Source organism: Micropterus dolomieu, linkage group LG06, assembly GCF_021292245.1.
Source record: "Micropterus dolomieu isolate WLL.071019.BEF.003 ecotype Adirondacks linkage group LG06, ASM2129224v1, whole genome shotgun sequence".
In the NCBI taxonomy this organism is placed as follows: Eukaryota; Metazoa; Chordata; class Actinopteri; order Centrarchiformes; family Centrarchidae; genus Micropterus; species Micropterus dolomieu.
In genome coordinates, this window is record NC_060155.1 from 12832654 (window position 1) to 12852581 (window position 19928).

At 37.7% G+C, this 19928-nt stretch overlaps 1 protein-coding gene across 5 annotated transcripts; it reads left to right on the plus strand.

Moving 5' to 3' along the window:
- Nucleotides 1–4329: 4329 nt before the first annotated feature.
- Nucleotides 4330–18734, plus strand: rb1cc1 (RB1-inducible coiled-coil 1). 5 transcript variants are annotated; one of them, XM_046051521.1, is made up of 25 exons: nucleotides 4332–4720; nucleotides 5275–5324; nucleotides 5722–5854; nucleotides 5947–6073; nucleotides 6176–6346; nucleotides 6590–6792; nucleotides 7038–7452; nucleotides 7561–7731; nucleotides 7820–8004; nucleotides 8159–8345; nucleotides 9258–9339; nucleotides 9459–9523; nucleotides 9631–9734; nucleotides 9904–9948; nucleotides 10106–10232; nucleotides 10432–12359; nucleotides 12625–12790; nucleotides 14652–14760; nucleotides 15037–15331; nucleotides 16255–16306; nucleotides 16405–16452; nucleotides 16872–16930; nucleotides 17156–17283; nucleotides 17507–17577; nucleotides 17830–18734. In XM_046051521.1, the coding sequence occupies exons 3-25, from the start codon at nucleotides 5784–5786 to the stop codon at nucleotides 17905–17907; spliced, it is 4887 nt and encodes a 1628-aa protein (XP_045907477.1). In that variant the 5' UTR covers nucleotides 4332–4720; nucleotides 5275–5324; nucleotides 5722–5783; the 3' UTR covers nucleotides 17908–18734. The 5 variants fall into 5 exon arrangements, with proteins under 5 accessions (XP_045907480.1, XP_045907477.1, XP_045907476.1 ...); XM_046051522.1 differs by lacking the exon at nucleotides 4332–4720 and adding an exon at nucleotides 5042–5121; XM_046051520.1 differs by lacking the exon at nucleotides 5275–5324.
- The last annotated feature ends 1194 nt before the right edge of the window (nucleotides 18735–19928 follow it).

Genomic DNA, 19928 nt, shown 5'->3' on the forward strand with positions numbered 1-19928 from the left:
CTCTCTATTCTGTTTGAAGATTTCAAAAACGACACCCAAGCTATCAAGTTTTCTTTATCATTCCTGTATTGTGCATAATGTTATGTTGGTTTTTCTGGGATTTTTTTCTATTCTCAGTGACATCATATCGGTTTTGTATAATGACATAATAGGAAACATAGGAATAACTAAAACATAAATAAATGAAATAGTAAAATAAGAAATAAATACAAATATACTAAATAATTGCATGTATAGTTATTTCAAATGAAATAACTAAATCCATATATCTATCTTCCAGGGGTTAGAGGGATGGGTGAGTACATTAACAAGCCTGTCTGGATCGTTATCATGGCATTGATCCCCCCATACGGTGAGTTGAGGTTATCACTGCATTAATAAGCTCATTATAGGACCAGGATCAAATTTGTTCTTTGGTAACCTTAGAGAGTAGGTTATCTGCTCCATATCACAGAAATCTCAGATCCTTTTGGGTCCACAAATTGTTGCTCAGGCTTTAACCAATTCATTGTAATTGAATAAATTGCTGCGGTTAGTAAGATGTACAATAAATAATTTGCAGCTTTTCCGTCTACGCCTTTAGGTTTTACCCCTAATAAAGTGATCTGTGGGTCTTGAGAAAATCATGTGGAAATGATTGCCTATTTGTGCTCCACAATTTCTCCATGTGATATTTAGAGCCCACAAAATTGTGTTTTAATCAATTTTGTTTGCCTATGTTTTTATGTGTTCTTTCTTGTATGAAGGTCTATCTTTAAAAATGAAAGATTGATCATGAGATTACCGGTTAAAATAAAAAATCAACAAACTGAAAGGAAGAGCCTAGGCACTGACTTACCCATTTAGGCAAGTAAATGGTGTAGAGCAACTCATGTGCTCATGTGGACGCTCACAACTTCATTCATAATTTAAAGATGAGTTCTGTTGTATTTAACAAAACATAGAGCAAAGTAATATTCAATGTTACAAGGTTAAACTATTTAAATCTACTGTTGATGTCACATTTACATTTTGACTGTATAATGTAAAACTATTTTCATATCTGTAGCTCAATTTCGTTTTTGAACCTCAGTTTTACAGAAGGCAACAAAGAAGTGTAATGTGGTCATATACATACTGACGTGGTTAATCTCCCACTGACATTAAAGTCTGGGTAAACAAAACCCTGAATATGCGCTGGGTCTCTCACACAGTTTACTGATATTTTAAATGAAAAAGACAATTACACAAATGCATCGCCAACATCAAAAACAATTCAAATATGAATTCATGAGAGAAAAGAGCACAGTTGTAGCTTAATTAAGGACAAAAATATATTTATTTCTCAAGGCAAAATCGGACTTGCGTGCACAATAGACGGCATTATTTAATTAGCAACTGTATGAACTAGTTGCAGAAGGAAGAAATGAGTCTATTGATTCTATTTAATGGTGAAGCACTTTAGCATGCCATCCAGACACATCAGCTTAAACTACTATCTAAGGATGTAACCAGTGCAGTAAAGAGAGCCACTGGCCCTCACAAGGACAGGCCTCTCAGAGATTTCAGATAGCGGTGCCTGGATCAGTTCAGTGACCTCGCTGGCTGTTTTGGTGGAGCTCCTCACCTTTTTTCTATTGCTCAGGTTCAAGTTAGTAAACAATTTCAAACACACTGAACAAAAATACAAAATACACTTTAATGGAGTTTATTTTCAGCTAGAAAAACAAGTAATTGTGTAACTTGTTACAGATTGCATCTGTGTTTGATTACAGCAGAACAAGTAAATCAACACAGTTCACATGAACAATGAGCTGGGAAGAAATGTGGGTGACTATTGGACACTTTAAGAAAGTCAGGGAGTTTATCTTTATCCAAAACAGCACCTAAAAACAACACATTTTGTGGCAACAAATTTACAAAAGCCATAATACTTCAATATTGTCTCACACAAATAATAGAATATTTCTTTCTGCTCTTAGCAATGATTCATATAAGCTGTCGTCTTTGGAAATCTTGAAATCTTGTAGAAAAGAATTTAAAATTATGTTCTGTAGATTTGAACAAAGCTTGGCCATGCAAGACATGTTTGATTAATGGACATGCAGGTAGAAAACAATAGTAGGCTTCTTGTAACCACAGTGTTCTGTTAAGAGACCTGGAGACCCTGTGCCTTTTCAGCTAAAAAAACACATCTAACATTGTTTATTTCTTTGATATGTCATGATTTATCTAATTTATGAGACTTTCTTAGGAAGATGATTTTGAGCTTGAGCTTGACTCCACCACAGTCAGTCTGGGCAGTCAGGCCTCACTAGGGTCTGACTGACACAAATCTAAGTAACATCATGACATACCGTACAGTTCTTTGTCTGGGAATGACTTTTTGGCTGCCAAAGAAAATGTAGGCATTCGTAGCCCATTGAACATGTAATATGAGAAATATGTCCTTACTTGGATTTTTGGTACTGTGTCGCCTTCATTAAATGTGCAAATTCAAATTGTGTGGTTAAATCATTCACATGGAAACTATTTCTGCACCATTCAAAAAGCACAACAGCAGAGGTTTGACCCTGATGCTCTGGTTAAAGAACCGCGTCCTATTTACGCTGTTGCATTGCTGATCAAGATTACAACATGGGAGTGGACATTTTCTAATGGCAACAGTGACCTCTTGCACAGTGACTTTGTGCACTGGACAGGAGGTCACTGGTTGTAGGTAGCATATTTGAACACTCTTTGTTCCAAGAATTTTGACTGAAGAGATAGAAAGATAAAGGAAACACCCATTTCTTTCCTTTTGATTTGTCTGGGTGAAATAAATGATTGTGATACAGTGACCTCTAGTGGGAGTTTGGCTTATAAAACATTCCAAGCATTAAAGGGTCAGTTCAGCTAAATGACAATTTATAAACAAAATAGTAACATAACTTATCATGCAGTTTAATTTCCCCATTCCAATTAAATTTGTATTTTACAGTTTGTCAAACACAAATAACATTCACAATAACAGGTTATTCACACTATACATCACTGACAGTTATGGTGTAACTAGGCATAATTTTAATAAGCCAACTCATGTGGGATAGATTTGTTTATTTTAATAAATTAAGTACATAATGTACAGAGATTATATATGGGATACGGCTCTAGCCTCATCATTTCCCACAAGCATACATTCAATTTAGCAAAGTAGACATTGGGGAGTAATAACATTAATGATTGTACTTTCATTTATGACTTTGGACACTAGGGCATTTTTTTGTATTTATCTACTTGGCAGCAGGTATTTGGTCTTCCTAAAAAAACATTCAGCTTGGGATGCAAAAATGACTGATTGTTTGTTTGACTAGTTGTCAGAGATATCGGTTATATTAATGTCCCATCTTCTCTGGTGTTGAAGCTCACCCACTTAACCAGAGAAAATCTAAATCGGTTGCTGCAACTTTGCAGGGGTGTTTTTATTTAGAGCAAATTCCCTCTCCCTTTCATGTCTTAAACTACTACTAAGTATGTCCAATAAAGAATATATATGACGATGAAAAGTTATTGTTTAATAAAATTCCACCAGAGCTGGCGATAACCCCCAAACTACCTCCTCTCTGCAGCAAAACGGATCATTCACACACTGCAGCCTTACATTAACCACACCCCTTCTCATGTTGCAGCAAAACACTCCACAGAGTTTTTTCAGTTTTTTCCCAGAATGCACCTGGAGAAGTACAGTGACGAACCTACGTGACGAACGCATATACAGATGAGAAATTTGACATCGATGTAAGAGCCGAAACCTTTGAACTTGTTCAGTTGGATACACATATTTGTTAATTTCCCTTTTTGATCCCAGTAGGTGTATGAGTCTATGTATGTGACCAACAAACCAAAAATTAAAGAATAAAATTATATAACTAAAAACATGGAACAAAATGTTCTAATATAAGTTAGGTCTGATGTTAGTCTGAATTTCTTGAAAGATCTTTCTTTGAAATGAAAATGACTTGATTTCATATGAAAATAAGTATTATGGCCAAAGAAAAGAAGAAGTGAATAAACAAATATCAACAGACTAATTTTGATCATAGCCTTAATTAAAGCAGGGAATAAATCAGACTAGTAAAAGCTTAACATTTCCTTTACTACAGCTACATTAAAATGTTTTTTAAAAAGTTTCTTAACACCATGTAGCTCAGTGATATACTTGGATCTTTGATGTAACGTTAGCATACTGAAATGATGCATTTGTAAAAACTCCATATGCATTTAAGTTCTGCATAAATGGTACAACTTAACTTATAATTTAAAAGTAGTAAATTAACCTAGTTTACAAAACAACTGTTATGCTAATGTTCACTTAGACGGCTGCAGGTCGGATCGTTTACAGACAGCACATCAGCAGATGACAACAACAAAACAGACTGGGCTACTGAGAGGGTGTTAGCTAGTTAGCTAGTTACCTGTAATAAACAACTGTTGGTTTTGTCCGTGTTACACCATTTTGGCTGGAGTTTGCTTAATTACACTTTTTATACAGCAATATGGTTCATCTGTGTAACTAACCATGGTTGTCAGTTTTTGTAGCCTAATGTAGTTCAGCTAACGTTAGCTAAGTGGCTTGCTAAGCTAGCTCTATGTATGCCAAGCTAAAACTGGTTAGCTAGCTAGCTTAGTTGCTAGCTTGTTAGCTAGCCAACTCGCCTAGACGAGGTGGAGACCAAGAACAGGGAGATGCGAGCAAAGTGAGGTAAGACCAACGAAATCATTTATTCAATTAATACAGTGTGGAATGTCACCCTTATGCCAATAAAAGTTCAAGCAGGTGATACTGACTACTTTGGCTAATCTTATTACATTTGTCAAATTCATCGACGTTTGAAATGGCTATTCTGCGCTAGCCTGACAGCTGTGTTAGCTAATAGCCAGTTAGCGCAGTCAGCGGGTTATTATTGACTAGCTAGCTTGCTAGCAGCTGCTACTGGTGGCCCCTTCTTTGGCACTGTAACCATGACTAACTGGAGGCCTCGGGGTAAAGCAGTTTGGTGCAAGTATTCTCAGTCTTAATAAACAGCAAATATAAACATTTACTTAATACTCGGGTAGCCCTGACTGATAGGAGGCTCGCAGACGTGCATACAGTTATTGACGGTAATTGGCTAACGTTAACCAACGTCCACATCTGTGATAGCAACATTGGTGATGTTTTATATTGTCACGCTAACAACAGGTATTGGTTACCGTTAACTCGTATCTGTAACTTGTTATTTCATCGGTGCTGTCTTCTGGCTCGTCACTGTCCAGATAAACGTCAACAAATGTGAAGGATCTACATCTTCAGGCAGTCTTTGAAAGTTTGGCTTTGTCTTACATTACACCAACATACTTTACATGTTACTTAACCAACGTACAAATTTCACATTCTGACACCAATGACATGGTGACTCAGCTAACTTACTACCGTTGTTATTCAGTAGACACGAAATTGCAAGGTCCTTGCAATTTCACGTGGATGAGATGACATGTTCTTTCGTTAAAGCTAATGTTATAAATAGACCATGGTAATAATATTCATACACATAAGCATACTCTATGTTGTAGCTAGGAAACACCTCACATAGGTACAGTATTAATCAAGCTTTGTCGCATTGTGGTTTGAGTAAGTGGCAATAATCACCTCTTACCATAACTTAATGATAAAAATATTAAAAACTGACAGTATAGTCATCTCATGTTTGTGTTTTTTCGCAGGGTGGCCTTGAATGACTAAATGAGCAAGACAGGCAATTGCGAAGAACTCTGGGAGATTCAACATGAAGTTGTATGTGTTCCAGGTCAACAATGGCAGCACATTGACATTTGACACTGATCTTGCTGTCCAAACGTAAGAACCCTGAATTTTAACAAGTTTAGTCAGAAATAGTGGTCAGTACATCTTGGCTGTTGTAACCTAAATAAATACTTCATTTGTTTCAGTGTGCTGGAGCTTAAACATGCCATCCAAGCCAAATATAAGATTGCAATTCAACATCAAGTCCTTGTTGTCAATGGAGGGGAATGTATGGCTGCAGAAAGACGTGTCTGCAGCTACAGTGCTGGCACTGTAAGTTTACACAATTAGCTATGTGCTTTTGTTTTTGCCTTGAATGTGTACAGGTTGCAAATGTGAAGTTCTGATTACTGATGTCTTTCTGTTGGTCTTCAGGAAACCAACCCCATATTCCTGTTCAACAAAGAGATGATTTTGTGTGACCGGGATCCAATGATCCCCAAAACCACCTTCTCAATTGAGAGTGAGATTCAGGTTAAGGTGGAAGAGTCTCTACTTATGCCAGCTGTCTTTCACACTGTTGCCTCACGAACACAACTTGCTCTGGTAGTTATCTATTTTTTGTATTTGTTTTTTAATTGGGGCATCTCTGGCTTAAGAAATTGCTTTGGGATGTTTCCCTGTCATAGTACACCACCACATTTTTTAAAATTACGTGTATCTCTTGAAGTATAATATAAAAGCATTGTTACTAATCTGTTAACAATGGAATACTTTTAACTTTTCCTGCGATTTATATATATATATATATATATATATATATATATGTTGTTGTTTTTTTGCCTCCAGGAAATGTTTGAAGTTGCCAATAAACTTAGCTCTTTCTGTGAACGTTTGGTTCATGATGAACACCTTCAACACCAAGGCTGGGCTGCTATTATGGCTAATCTGGATGACTGCACACTCTCGTATCAGAAGTTACTCATGAAATTTGACACTGCATACATAAATTACCAACGTGACTTGGAAGAAATTAAAGTGAAACTTACGAAGTAAGTGTTGACACGGAGAACATGATATTTTGTGCTTTGCTAATCCTATCCAATCATTTTAAACTTGAAATACATATTACTGTGTACTCATTAGTAATTACTAGTAGAAATTATTTCATCACAATTTTACCTCAATTAAATAACTGAAATACCAGTAAATACATGTAAGTAGTAATATAGTATTGCTAAAAAGAAATGAGCTTGATGAACTTGATTTCTTAATGTACATTTTATTATGATTGCAGGTTAGGGACAGCAGTTTCTGTAATGGCGAGGATACCCCTGCTGGAATGTTTGACAAGACACAGTTATAGAGAGAGCATGGAGAGGTCCAGCTCAACCCCAGGAAAGGATTCAGATGAGACGGAAGAAGAAAAATCCACAGACTCTGTGCGTCAACCTACCGATGCACAACGGCCTTCCAAGTTATCAACATCCTTCTCTGCTTCAGGGGCAGCCACATGTGAGCCAACTGGAGACCAAGAAACAAATGAAATGACTGACAGTGGTGGGCTGAGAGCTGCACTATTGGATGATGACACTCCAGAGTTTGCCAACCCATCCTCCTTCAATGTCACACTATTGGACTGGATCAATGTGCAAGACAGACCCAATGATGTGGAATCAGTTGTGAGGAAATGCTTTGACTCCATCAATAGGGTGAGTCACGGATGTATGAATAGACATGTCAAAATAGTCTTCTAAATAGTTGGCCATAAATTGTGGTGTAAAAAATCCTGGAAGTATTTACTGAGATGTTTCTTTCAGCTTGACCCACGGATCATTCAGCCCTTCCTGGCAGATTGTCGTGACACAATCGCCAAGCTAGATAATCAAAACATGAAAGCCATCAAGGGGCTTGAGGACAGGTTGTACGCTCTAGACCAAATGATTGCAAGCTGTAAGAAGTTGGTAAATGAACAGAAAGAACTTGCTCAGGTACGTAAAGTAAAAGATAAACACTTTGATATGACTTCCTCTTCCTTAAGTTTTGTTTTGAATTGTGCTTACATGTTGCCTCTTGCAGGGATTTTTGGCCAATCAGAAGCGTGCTGAAAACCTGAAGGATACATCTGTTCTGCCAGATTTGTGTCTGAGTCACACCAACCAGCTGATGATCATGCTGAACAACCACAGGAAGCTGCTGGACATCAAAAAGAAGTGCACCACTGCCAAACAAGAACTTGCAAACAACCTTCAAGTCCGACTCAAGTAAAACTGAAAATAATTTTTCTTCCCCAATATTTATTGCCTGTTGTGCTTGTTTTATAACTCGCTGTGCATAGTGCTTTTGGCTCATTCTGTTGAATTTTGGTCCAGAGAATCATGTTTGCAGCTTTTAACGGTTCAAACGACTTTGCATTAGATGGTGCTGCTACGTGATGCTTCATGCAGACCAGGATGGCGAGAAACTTCAGGCTCTACTCAGACTTCTGACAGAGCTAATGGAAAGAGTGAGGGTGGTGGAGGCCCTCAGTACAGTGCCCCAGATGTACTGCTTGGCAGTGGTGGAAGTCGTCAGGAGGAAAATGTTTATGCGCCACTACAGAGAGGTCAGTGCTAAAAGCCATTATTGGACACTAATCGCTTGTTCAGACATAGTGATAGAAAGAGGTGAGATCTTTTGCTTCACTTCACGCTTTTGCGCGTGTTCAGTGGCGAACACATAATGTACATATTCAGCTTTAATTGGGCAGTAGTTCTCTGACTTGACACTATGATTAAGAAAGAACAGGCCTATTATGTTGTTTACGTGTGCTTGACAGTTAAGTAAATACATTTTTTTTGTCTTTAATTTAATTTTTTTTTATGTTTTGGAGGGAATGCTTGTTTTTGATTGGCGTTGCAGTCCTATATCTTTGCTGGAAATTAAACCGGTCATGGTGCCCTTTCATGTGGGACGTCCTATTTAGCAGGCTCATGAAGGACTAGGCGTGTTGGAGTTGAGCTATTGATGGCTGTGCCCATTTCATTAGCAAAAGGCTGAAACTTCATCAGCTCTTTGAATCTTTGTCGAGGGCTGCTGCATATATTTTACGCTCCAAGTGACAATGACTGCTGTCTTTCTTCTTTGTATTTCTGTCTAAATGCACAGTAAGAGTGGGAAATAGTTAGAAGCTAAAATGGAATTGATTTTGCTCATTGCTCATATTTGTTTCTATTAAGCTGATTTTGTTTTTTCCTTGTAGTTGATGCAACAGGAAGCCACCCCTGTTGCATTTCTTTGCTTTCCCTTTGTAGTGTCTTAAACAGTTTCCTTTTTCAGAGCCTGACCTCCTTCTTTTGCAACAATAAGACACTGACTGTACATTTTTGAACAGGAATGAAACAATTTGGAATAGAAAATTGCCTTATAGCAGCAACATGAAAACTATGCTTAAGAATGCCTCCAACTGAGAGTGGGCATTGTCAGAAACACAATTATTACTTTGTTGTTGTAAGATGTTTACGGTTAATCTTTTCAGTGGGCTTATGCGCTTGTGAAGGACGGAAAACTACTGTACGAGGCCGAGAAGTTCAAAAGGGAATCCTTTGGGAAGCTCTTCAGTAAGTGTCTCTTGAAAACTCTCAGCTGATGACATTTGAGTTGTCACTGTTGAGCACAATGTGCTTTTGAAATAACACACAAATTCAGAGTTCTGTTCTATGTACTTATTTCCTTTCAGGGAAGTCTTTCCTCAGAAATCGTTTGTTTAGAGGACTTGATTCATGGCCACCAACATCATTTTGTGTAAGTTAATATTTTAGGCTATTTTGACCAAGTCGGTATTCTGATGTATATTATATCCACTGTATTTTGAGAGGGTTCTCTTCTTTTGCTCTGTTTATTGTTTATAGACACGAAAGCCCAGAAGGTTTGATGATGAACTTCCAGACATCTCCGTTGAGGACCTGCAGTACTTGAAATCTTGTTGTCCTTTAGAAGTGCAGCCGTTCCTTATGTAAGTCACTGTCCTTAGTTATTGAAATGGTTTTAGGTATAGCCTTGTCAGTAATGTGACCATACCAGAAATGTTCAAATACACGGCCAATAAAAACACACATGGAAGTTTGAAACATTTGTGCAAATTGATGTGATAATCAAATATGTTTTAACAATCAAACAAACAGAACAGAAAACAACTTCAACAAGGCTGTTGATGGTGTTTCTCACAAGTAAGCCCTTTCTGTGAAAGAGAAGATGACAATTCAGACATTTCTACTTTCTTGCATGAACTCACATTCCTCTGCCCTAGATTGTTAGTACTGAAAGAAAACCTCAATGTTTTTGAACATTCTGTTCTTGATTTTATTCCTGATATTTTTCCTGCAGGCTTCCCACAATGTGCGACTTCGAGCCCTTAAATCGGCATGTAGAGACGCTTCATCAGCTGGTCCAAGCTGCACAGAGTGTGGATGAGATGTCTCAAACTATTACTGACCTGCTAAGTGAGCAAAGGGTAATCACAGCTTTATTAACAACCTTTATTTGTGTTATTTAGTAAGTGGTCATTTTGATAGGCTGGTTGCTTTTAAAATCAAAAAATGTTCTTGTAAATATTCCTTATATGCAGTATGAAATGTTTTTTATACATAGTAAGATTTTGCTCTTGCTTTTCTTAATTATTTATATATTTCCCTCCTCTTCTGTCTTTGCAGGTATCCTATAGTCAGAGATCAGCCTTGTTCACCCCACAGTCTGAAAGCATACCTGGGACTACGACACCGATGTCCACCAAAACCCCATCCTCTCTTAGCCTTCAGGGACCCAGCTGCCAGCCTATACATGTTCCCGTCCCAGCTCCTCTAGAGGACTTATCCCCAGACAGCATAGATGCACAAACATTTGACTTCGAAACCATTGGCCATCCGAACATGGATCCAGTCCTGCAGCAGGGCTCCCTTGACTTGGATTCTCTAGCAGAAAGCCCTGAATCTGACTTCATGTCTGCTGTTAATGAGTTTGTGATTGAAGAGAACTTGACCTCTCCTAACCCCATCAGTGACCCTATCAGCCCTGAAATGATGGTCGAGTCGCTGTACTCTTCAGTCATCAACGCTATTGACAACAAGCGTATGCAGGATACCACAACACTAGAGAGGGAGAACTCAAGGATCACGGTCCTCAAACAAGTTATTGACAAGTACCGATCAGCGGCCGAGGAGTCCCATTCCAACTTAAGAAGTGTAAAGGATGACCTCTGTCACTTAAGAGGCCTGGTGTTAAAAGAACAACATGACTTTGGCTTTGTCTTGAGGAGTTTGACTACAGAGGTGCGCAACATTGTGGACAGCATCCGCCAGACCCATGAACTTGAACTGAAGGAGCAGCATCAAAGTGAGCTTCTCTCCCTTAGGCAAGAGCTTGAGAAGCAGGTTCACACACTAGCAGAGGAAAACCAAGTAAACCAGAACATTGTCAGAGATGTCCAGCGCGCAATGCTAGAGCTGGAGGGGCTTATGGAGCGCAAAGAGAAAGAACTTGCTCAGCTCGAGAATGACAAAGAACGATGGGCTGAAACAGAGAGTAACCAGACAGATAGGATCAAAAACCAAGAACAGATGATCAGTAATCAAGCTGGAGAGATCAAGACGCTCTCGGCTTCAATAGACTCTTTGACCAGCCAGCTTAAGAATCTGCACTGTGAGATTGAACATAGCCAGCAGAAGATCCGGGAAGAGTTGGAAGTGGTTGAGCAGTCCCACTTGAAGGAGCTGGAGGACAGAATGAAGCAGGAACACAAGGCAGAACTGGAGACCATTATTAAGGGTAACCAGGAGGCTCTTGAACATCTGGCTGCTGAAAATTGTGCAAAATTAAGTGAGGCAGCTGATCACCATGCTAGTGCGCTTAGAGAGAAGGACAACCAAATTAAGGACCTGGAGACTCGAATTACTGAGCTGGCAGAACTTCGCTGCAAACTAGAGGTGGAGCTAGCCCTCAAAGAGTCAGAGACAGAAGAGGTGAGACTCTTATTTGAGGAGGCCAAGATGCAGCAGGCTGAGGCTGTGGAGTCCCAGGTGGAGGCTAAGACCAAAGTCCTTAGCGAAGAGCTGGCACATTTCAAAAAACAGCTTCAGGTCAAAAATGAGGAGTATGAAGTGGATCTAGCAGAGCTGAGGACTCTCATGAGGATTGAGAAGGACCACTGCATCTCAGAGCTGGTGGACAGACACGAGGAGGAGACTATTTTGTTGCGCAATGAGCTCTCTTCCCTGCAGCAGAAAACCCAGGATGCTGAGAGGAACAATGCAGAGCAGCAGCGGAAACTTAAGCAGGAATTAGACCAGCGAGTGGCTGCTCTAAGTGAAGAAAAAGAAGAGCAGCTGAGGAGTTTCCAAGAACGGGAGCAAGAGTTGAGGACTGTTATCAGCAATTTGCTGGCAGAAAAAGACTTGCTCTCCAAAAAACTAGAGCAGGACAGAAAAGCAAATGAGAAAGATTTAGAAAAAGAAGAGGCATCGAAGGCTGCATCATTAGATTCCTTTAAAGAGTTAGAGCAACAAAAGGAGGAGATAGAGAAGAGACTGTTAGACAAAATTAGACAACTTGAAAAAGAGCTTCGTGAGACAAAATCCTCAAAAAGGTAAATGATTGATCACAATGGCAGACGCACCACATATAGAAATCTAGCTTTGGTTTTAAAAAACCTGACTAGTGAAACTTTTGTGTAAATTTTATCTGCTGCTTACATTTAAAATTTTACATTGAAAGAAAATCTAGGGTTAGATAAGTAAACAGTCTATTGTGCTGTTTGTTGTAGTTAACTAGTCTGTGTGTTTGTGTGTGCTTGTATATCCAGATAATTTACTTTGCTTTGCCAGAATTAAAGTTTATTTTGTGCCTTTCAGTGATGAAGGGTTGCCGCTGCATGCAGAGGGGTGTGCAGATGCCGGAGCACCTCTGTCTCTAGACTCAGCACTACAAGAGCGGCTACAGTTCCAGTTGGAGATCCTGGAGAAGCAGAAGAACGAAGAAATACAGAACCTTAAGACATCACTAATCGCAGAGCAGCAGGTTTGTATTTTAAGCTGTAAATAGGTGGGAAAGTACTGTCTCGTGATGTTGAGGTGTACTAGTAAATAAAACTTTCTCTAAGTTTCTTGCATAGTCAAAGAAATATTGCACAGTTATTGGCTATTGTTCACAATTTGTATTAGTAAGTACCCAGAAAATGTGTCAATATTCAGTAAGCTCTGCAACATTTAGAGATTGAGAGGGATACTAATATTTTGTCCATTCCATTTATATCAACGAGAAGAGACTAAATATTTGAAAACCATTCAGTACAATGTAATACAATTCAGCAGCGCCACACACTGTTGTGTTAGACTGTATTTGTTTTACTCGGTGTACTTAATAAACTGGCAACAGAGTGCATACAGTGTAGTGTAAATTAGGGGTGTAACAAGACACTTAGCTGATCAGACGAGACACAAGATTGGGTTCATGAGATCGAAACAAGATTGTAAAACTATTTTTTTTGAGAAATCTTGAGCACTTAATTTCCTTCATTCTGGTCATTTTTTCTACACCAGGTTATGATAGAAATATTTTTATTTATGTAGGGAAACAAATAATATAATAAAGTCCAGCTCAGGCATTCTGTGTTGAATGCTTATGTTTCTCCTGTAGATCAACTTTTCTCATGTAATATCATCCCTGCTGAGTCAACACACATGATTTAGTCTTCGCTCCTCTGTGTCTTTTCGTTTAGGGAAGTAACCACTTTAAATGTGATTGTGGCACCTTTTCACCTCAATGATAGATTAATTAATTTTAATTCAGTTAAAACTCCTCTGTTTCAGCAGGTTTTCTGCTCTTATTCAAAACTTTTTTCACATTTAAAATCTACATCTACAAATCTCTGACATCTCTCTCATGAGAAAAGAGTCTTAATATTACGAGAAGAGCGTCATCATTTAAAGAAAATATTTTTTAAGTCTACCTGCCCTATACTCTGCTGTGCATTACGTTATTGTTCTGCTCATGTGGTAGTATTCCCTTCAGATCGTTTGATCAACACAGTTTGCATGTTGCATGCGAAACCGAAACCAACCGACAACACTAATGATCAGGCAGAAATCTCACAACAAATCCACACACTTGTTAACTTAAGCACATCTGACAATATGCGGTTCACAGTCCCAAACAGTAAGTTTATGCTTCAGTTTTTAGATGTTTATATTGCAAATCTCTACCAGCTACGTCACCACTCGTCTCAACTGTCTGAGTTGATCACTATCGCAGCGGATCTAATTCACTCCGCGAATCAACGTTATCAGTTATACATTTCTTTTTCACTGCGTGACAAAATTGATGTGTGGCACGAAAGGATGTAAAAAATGTCAATTGTGTGAGTTTCGTAACCTTATCTTATGAGATCTCATCACACCCATAGTGTGAATGCTTTCCTAATTACATTTAATCACTGCCTAGTCAACGTTACACAGAGTGACGATTTACATTGTATTACAATCCAATATATTACAGAGTACTTACTTTCTGAAACCATTCATTTTTAATAGTTATTGACACTGTCACACTCAACCAGTTGCATTCAATTTCAAGTTAAACTGTAGGCTTTTTTTTTTTTGTCTGTGCTGGCACTAATCTTGGTCAGACCCCTCTGTGTTGCACCACCCTTCCTAAAAATATAATTTTCTTACTGGGTATAATACACAAAGAAAAGATCAGATATGGGACAATACCAAAAATAACAACTAACTCCCATGGCTGCAAGCTGATCTGCGTTGTTAGAACTTAGCAGTTAAAAGACATCCTCTCAAGTCATTTGTTCTTTGGTTTAAATTCTCTATGACCAAAATGACTGTTCATGGCTTGTTCAAACTCTAAAAACATTTTTTTGTTTCTCTAGACTAATTTCAACACTGTTCTAACTCGAGAGAAGCTGAAGAAGGAGCAGATCATTAGTGAGCTCACAGAGGAGTTGCGGAAAGTTACCCAACAGCAAGACAAGGATAAGGGTACATACTATGTGCTTTTTTAAAGTATTAAACATGATGCACATGTTTAAAAACATAATATCTTTGTTAAATAAAAGGTGTTGACTAACAACGTTTTAATGTAATCTTGTTGATTATAACCATTAATTAGGTATAATATTTATTTATATATATATATATATCTTTTTCTCTGCTACTTACTGACATAATTTCAGAATATCCATTCTTGGAGGTTCCATGTTATAAATTGGCATGTTGTGCCTGTCAGTGTTTCTTATTTATCTTAACTTATTGCAGGTCTGATAGAGACACTCTCCGAGGACCGAGCTAGTCTCATGCAGGAGAAGAAACACTTGGAAGAAGAGCTTAACCGCCTGCGCAGCACTGCACTGGTCTCCTCTGCGTTCTTCACTCCCAACCCGTCAGCTCAGGAGGTCACAGAAGCTGGAGCTGCAGCAGCTCGAGTTCTGCCTGTTGCTGGGCCTTTTTCCTCTGAGTCCATGGCTGAAAGTGACAGACTGGCCTCTGTGGCAGCCATTCGAGATGATGAACATGTTGATTCAGCGGTGGAAGCCAGCATGGTGACAGTCCAGTAAGCATCTTCTCTCCAGTCAACATTGTTTTTTTTGATAGCTTGAGATATATTGTAGTGATTGTGATCTCACTTGATATATTTAACAGTTACATATCTTCATGCACACAATAAACATGCATTGCGTTAACCTACATAAAGGCCTGTGTTGACATACATAGCTAGCCACCTTATTTTTGAATCAAGATTGACAAACAGTATGTGATGCTGAAGCCAAAAGGGATTTTCATTTTTAGGTCAGAGTGTTTTTGCAGTTCACTGAGAGGGCAATCTGTGTAGAGGAGAGATACAACAAATTTTCCTTTACAGTATACATGTGTTTTACTTTTACATTTTACATTTAGAGGTTAAGAATACATTTTCTGCATCATAACACTATTGCTTTCACAAGCATGGGATCAGAAACTAATACATTTCATTCTGACACATAATCTTATTGGGATATGGGTTTATTTAGATTGCTGTACATAAGGGTAAAAATATTTAATTTTTATCAATCACAATATTATGTTAATATTCTTTTGCACATTTGCTATATACACCATAACCATAGCAAACTCACAGCAGCCCTGGCTGCACTTAGACACATTATAGAGCCTTTAGTTGTGATGACATGAATTGATTGCAAGTCACAGACAGAAAGAGGTGTTATTGAATAAAAAAAAAAAAAAAAAAGGACCGTTGTATAAAATAGCCAAAAGTGGATGGACAGAAAGGACATTTGACAGTGGAAGAAAGGAAGGCAGGCTAGGATCAGAAAGTGTAAGTTTTTTATTTATTACTATGAAGATTTACATCTATTAAGTAGTTACAAGATTAAAGATGAGAACCAATTCCTATTTTGATTTATTTTCTTTTTATACATAATAAATACAGTTTTGTGGACATGTATTGGTAATCTGATTTTTTTTTTTTTCTCATAGTGATAACATCCTGATATCAGAGGAGAAACAGCGGATACTCTTACTTGAGAGGGTAAATAGACACACTGTTTCTGTCACATTGTATTTGCGAGCTCAAGACTCTGTTTCTGGATGTCTCTATCTGTTTAATCAATCTAATATATGTTTCAGACTTTACACATGAAGGAAGAAGAAAACAAGCGCCTCAGTCAAAGACTGGTCAGTTATTTATTATCTCCGTGGGCTATGTAACGCCTGCTCCACTAGGTGGCAGTAGCATCAAAGCGTAAAATCCTGACCCAGGAGGCCAAAGAGCTCAGTGAAGAAAATTAAATTTTTAGGTAGAGAATGTGTAGAGGGAGGAATTATAGTAAAATAGCATGCTTGGAACAAAAACATATATACTAATATGTGTTAAAATCTTTTAATCAGCCCTGATATTGCATTATTCACAAAGGAGGATAAAACAGAAATTAGATTAGAGTATAATAAGGTAAAGGTGCTAATATTAATTACTAAAAGTATTTCTAGTGAATGTCCAATAAGACAAATGTTAAGTCAACTATAGCCAATTTAGCCTGTATTGTTAACTCTTCAGTTTAACATCTGTAACATTGCGCTAATCCTTTTCTTTGTAGATGTCTCAAAGCATGTCGTCTGTGTCGTCACGGCATTCAGACAAAATCGCCATCAGAGAGTAAGTAAATAAAAAATAACACATGGACTTGCATGCACTTGCTGATGTGATTTTTATTTTTTTATATACCATTTTTAAAAGCTATAACTCTGACCACCATTACATGCAGTGTAATTATACATGTGATTGTATAATTACTATTAATCTGTAGTCTTTATTTTGTTTGCAGTTTGCAGAACAATGTCATCATCCCTCTATCTCTTTGTCCACCTTTTTGTGCTTTAGTTTCCAGGTAGGCGATTTGGTTCTAATCATCCTGGATGAAAGGCATGACAACTACGTGCTGTTCACAGTTGGTCCCACCCTCTACTTCCTCCACTCAGAGTCTCTCACTGCACTGGACCTCAAACCAGGTCAGATTTGGCCAGACCTTTTGTGACCATGATGAGAACTGATGTGTTAACATTTGATTTTTAATTTACTAATAATATAAATATGTGTCAGTTATAGCTAATTATAGATGATGCTATAAGTAGCTTCATAAACTTTATGTTACACACACAATCAGTTATTTGTTGTTTAACTGAGTGTTCAATGAGTATTTATTTAATAAGGCAATTTGTTTAATTTCTTTAGCATCAGGGACCTCAAGGCGGCCGTGGGTACTTGGAAAGGTGATGGAGAAGGAATATTGCCAGGCAAAAAAGGTACTGAATTAACAAAAAGTGTTTTAGACTTGTGTTTTCCATAAACATTTAATAAGTATATTGACATTTACGAAGTGTGGTTCTGGAAATCTCTTTCCATTGTCATTTAGTGAATATTTCCACACTGAGAATTTTGTCTTGATGTATTGTCTTGATCCATGTCAGTGATGCTGTTTATGTTCATGTATGTGTGGTTTGAACCTGCTTTCTGTCTTACAATACTTTCTTTCCTTTTCTCTTTTCCTTCACTAGGCCCAGAACAGGTTCAAGGTTCCTTTAGGAACCAAGTTCTACAGAGTGAAAGCTGTTCCATGGAACAGAAAAGTATAATAGCCAAGTAATGAGCTAAAATGTATATTTATATTGCTTAATTTTTGAACAGAAACTTCACATCATAATTCATGACTTGAAAATCGAAAGACCTTCAAAATGGAAAGAATTAAGAGAGTCATCATGCTATTTTGAGTTTCAGTTGAAAATCCCACCTGCTACCACATTTTTGTTTTCTTTTAAACCCAGATTTGTTATTGTGGACCAAATGCTATTAACTTTATTAGGGCATTGCCCTGTACACTGTGGCATTATGCCATTTGCCCTGTGTTTAAAATTAACAAAATTTGGATGGTAAATATTAGTTGTCATTATCAGCATTTGTCCTTTTGTGGAAAATACTGTCATTATCAACATAATTAAATAAAAATATACATTTATTATAAATGTTTATGGAGGAATGTTCATGGCATGCATATTGATATATTTTCTTTGATTTACTTATCCAGATAAATGTTGTAGTTGGAAATGTAGTTAATGCTGTTTGTTACTCACAAAAGCAGTGTGGCCCTCTGTCAATACTGAAATGTACATTATGGCTGACTGATGGAAGCAGTCATCTTTGCAATCCTTGAAATGCACTTTCAAAAACAATGCTTTTTGTTGATTTGAAAAGGGAAGTTAATTGAGCTGTCAGAACTAAGTAAATATATCAGCACAAACTTCTCACTATTATAGAATATTGATATGTAGAAAGGAATACTTTGTGACTGTGTTTCATTATCAGAGGACATTGTACATTACCCATCAAATCACACATGTAACAAAAAATGACTGTATTGTAAAAGATAGAGTTTTGAAACAATAAAGGATTGATCCCAAACATATTATATGTCCAATTATTGTTGTTCTATATTGGGAATTGTAGGTGATGCAAAGGAAAGTACACAATACTATTGGACACTAGTACACCATCACCAAGAGTCACTCACCTACTGAGATTTCTGTATTAACTACTGTATTGAGAAGCCATTTTATTCTGGCTTGTTATTATGAAATAAAATACAATCAAGTACACGTTAGTGACTTTTAGGACATATATAGGAAACAGCTTTTTAATGATGCTTTTAAAATGTTCTGGTGGAGGTAGGAGTCAATGTGGAATAGCACAGTATAGTGTATTCATTTGATTTAGCGTTTTTGCTTTTGTGGAAACATTAATGTTGGCACGCTACTGCAGGAAACAGACTTCAAAAAGGCTTCAAATCGGGGCCCAAGAACGATGCGGCCCTCATGGAGAAGGAAGCCCACCAACATCACTTTCCCAGTTCACAGCGGGGAGCATAGCAGCTCTCCGCCGAGCACTCTCTACCATGTGGGTCTAGGGGTGTTTTAACAATGTTTAGCTCTATTTTCTCCATTTAGCATAAGCCTGTTGTCACATTTGGATGGCTCCTTCATAAATTGATGGTGTGATTCCTACAATTTCGGGACAGGCCTGAATGACAAAATATGCAACACAACATTCGATACCGAGGTGGCTGGCAAGCACCAACCATGTGCACTGGACAGGCTCTTAGTGTAAATGTTTACAACCCCCCACTGAGCTCAGTGCTGCTGGGAGTCACTCTCATCAGGCTGAATGGGATTTAACATTGCCATGTGTAGTCTCTAGCTAGTTCCACCATTAAAACTGCCTTTCACTTGCTGTCAAACTACTTTCCATAACACTTATAGAAGGAACACTATATCTTTCAATACTGTATTGTGAAATTGGCTGTTGAGCTGTATGCATTGTACAATGTGGTCTGCATCTCTGCTTTTGTTTTGTAATATTTATTGTAACAGGAATTTATGATTTAATTCAACGGAAAACTGTTTTGAAAAAACGTTACAAACCTCTGTTTGGCGTGTTTTAGAATAAAAAATAATTTTTTTGTAGGAATTCTCAAAGCTAGAGATTACAAAGAGCTTTACAGGTAAATAACAAAATACACATACAAACTGAAAATAGTATGTCATAAAAATCCAGATGGTCATAAACAAAAATGCATGTACATATATATTACATACAAACATAC

What these genes read in the sequence shown, in the direction of transcription:
- rb1cc1 (XM_046051521.1), top strand. Translation starts at nt 5,784, where the DNA reads ATGAAGTTGTATGTGTTCCAGGTCAACAATGGCAGCACATTGACATTT. An exon ending in ACTGATCTTGCTGTCCAAAC is followed by an intron (nt 5,855 to 5,946) that starts GTAAGAACCCTG and finishes CATTTGTTTCAG; the next exon opens with TGTGCTGGAGCTTAAACATG. An exon ending in GAAGTGCAGCCGTTCCTTAT is followed by an intron (nt 9,735 to 9,903) that starts GTAAGTCACTGT and finishes TCAAACAAACAG; the next exon opens with AACAGAAAACAACTTCAACA.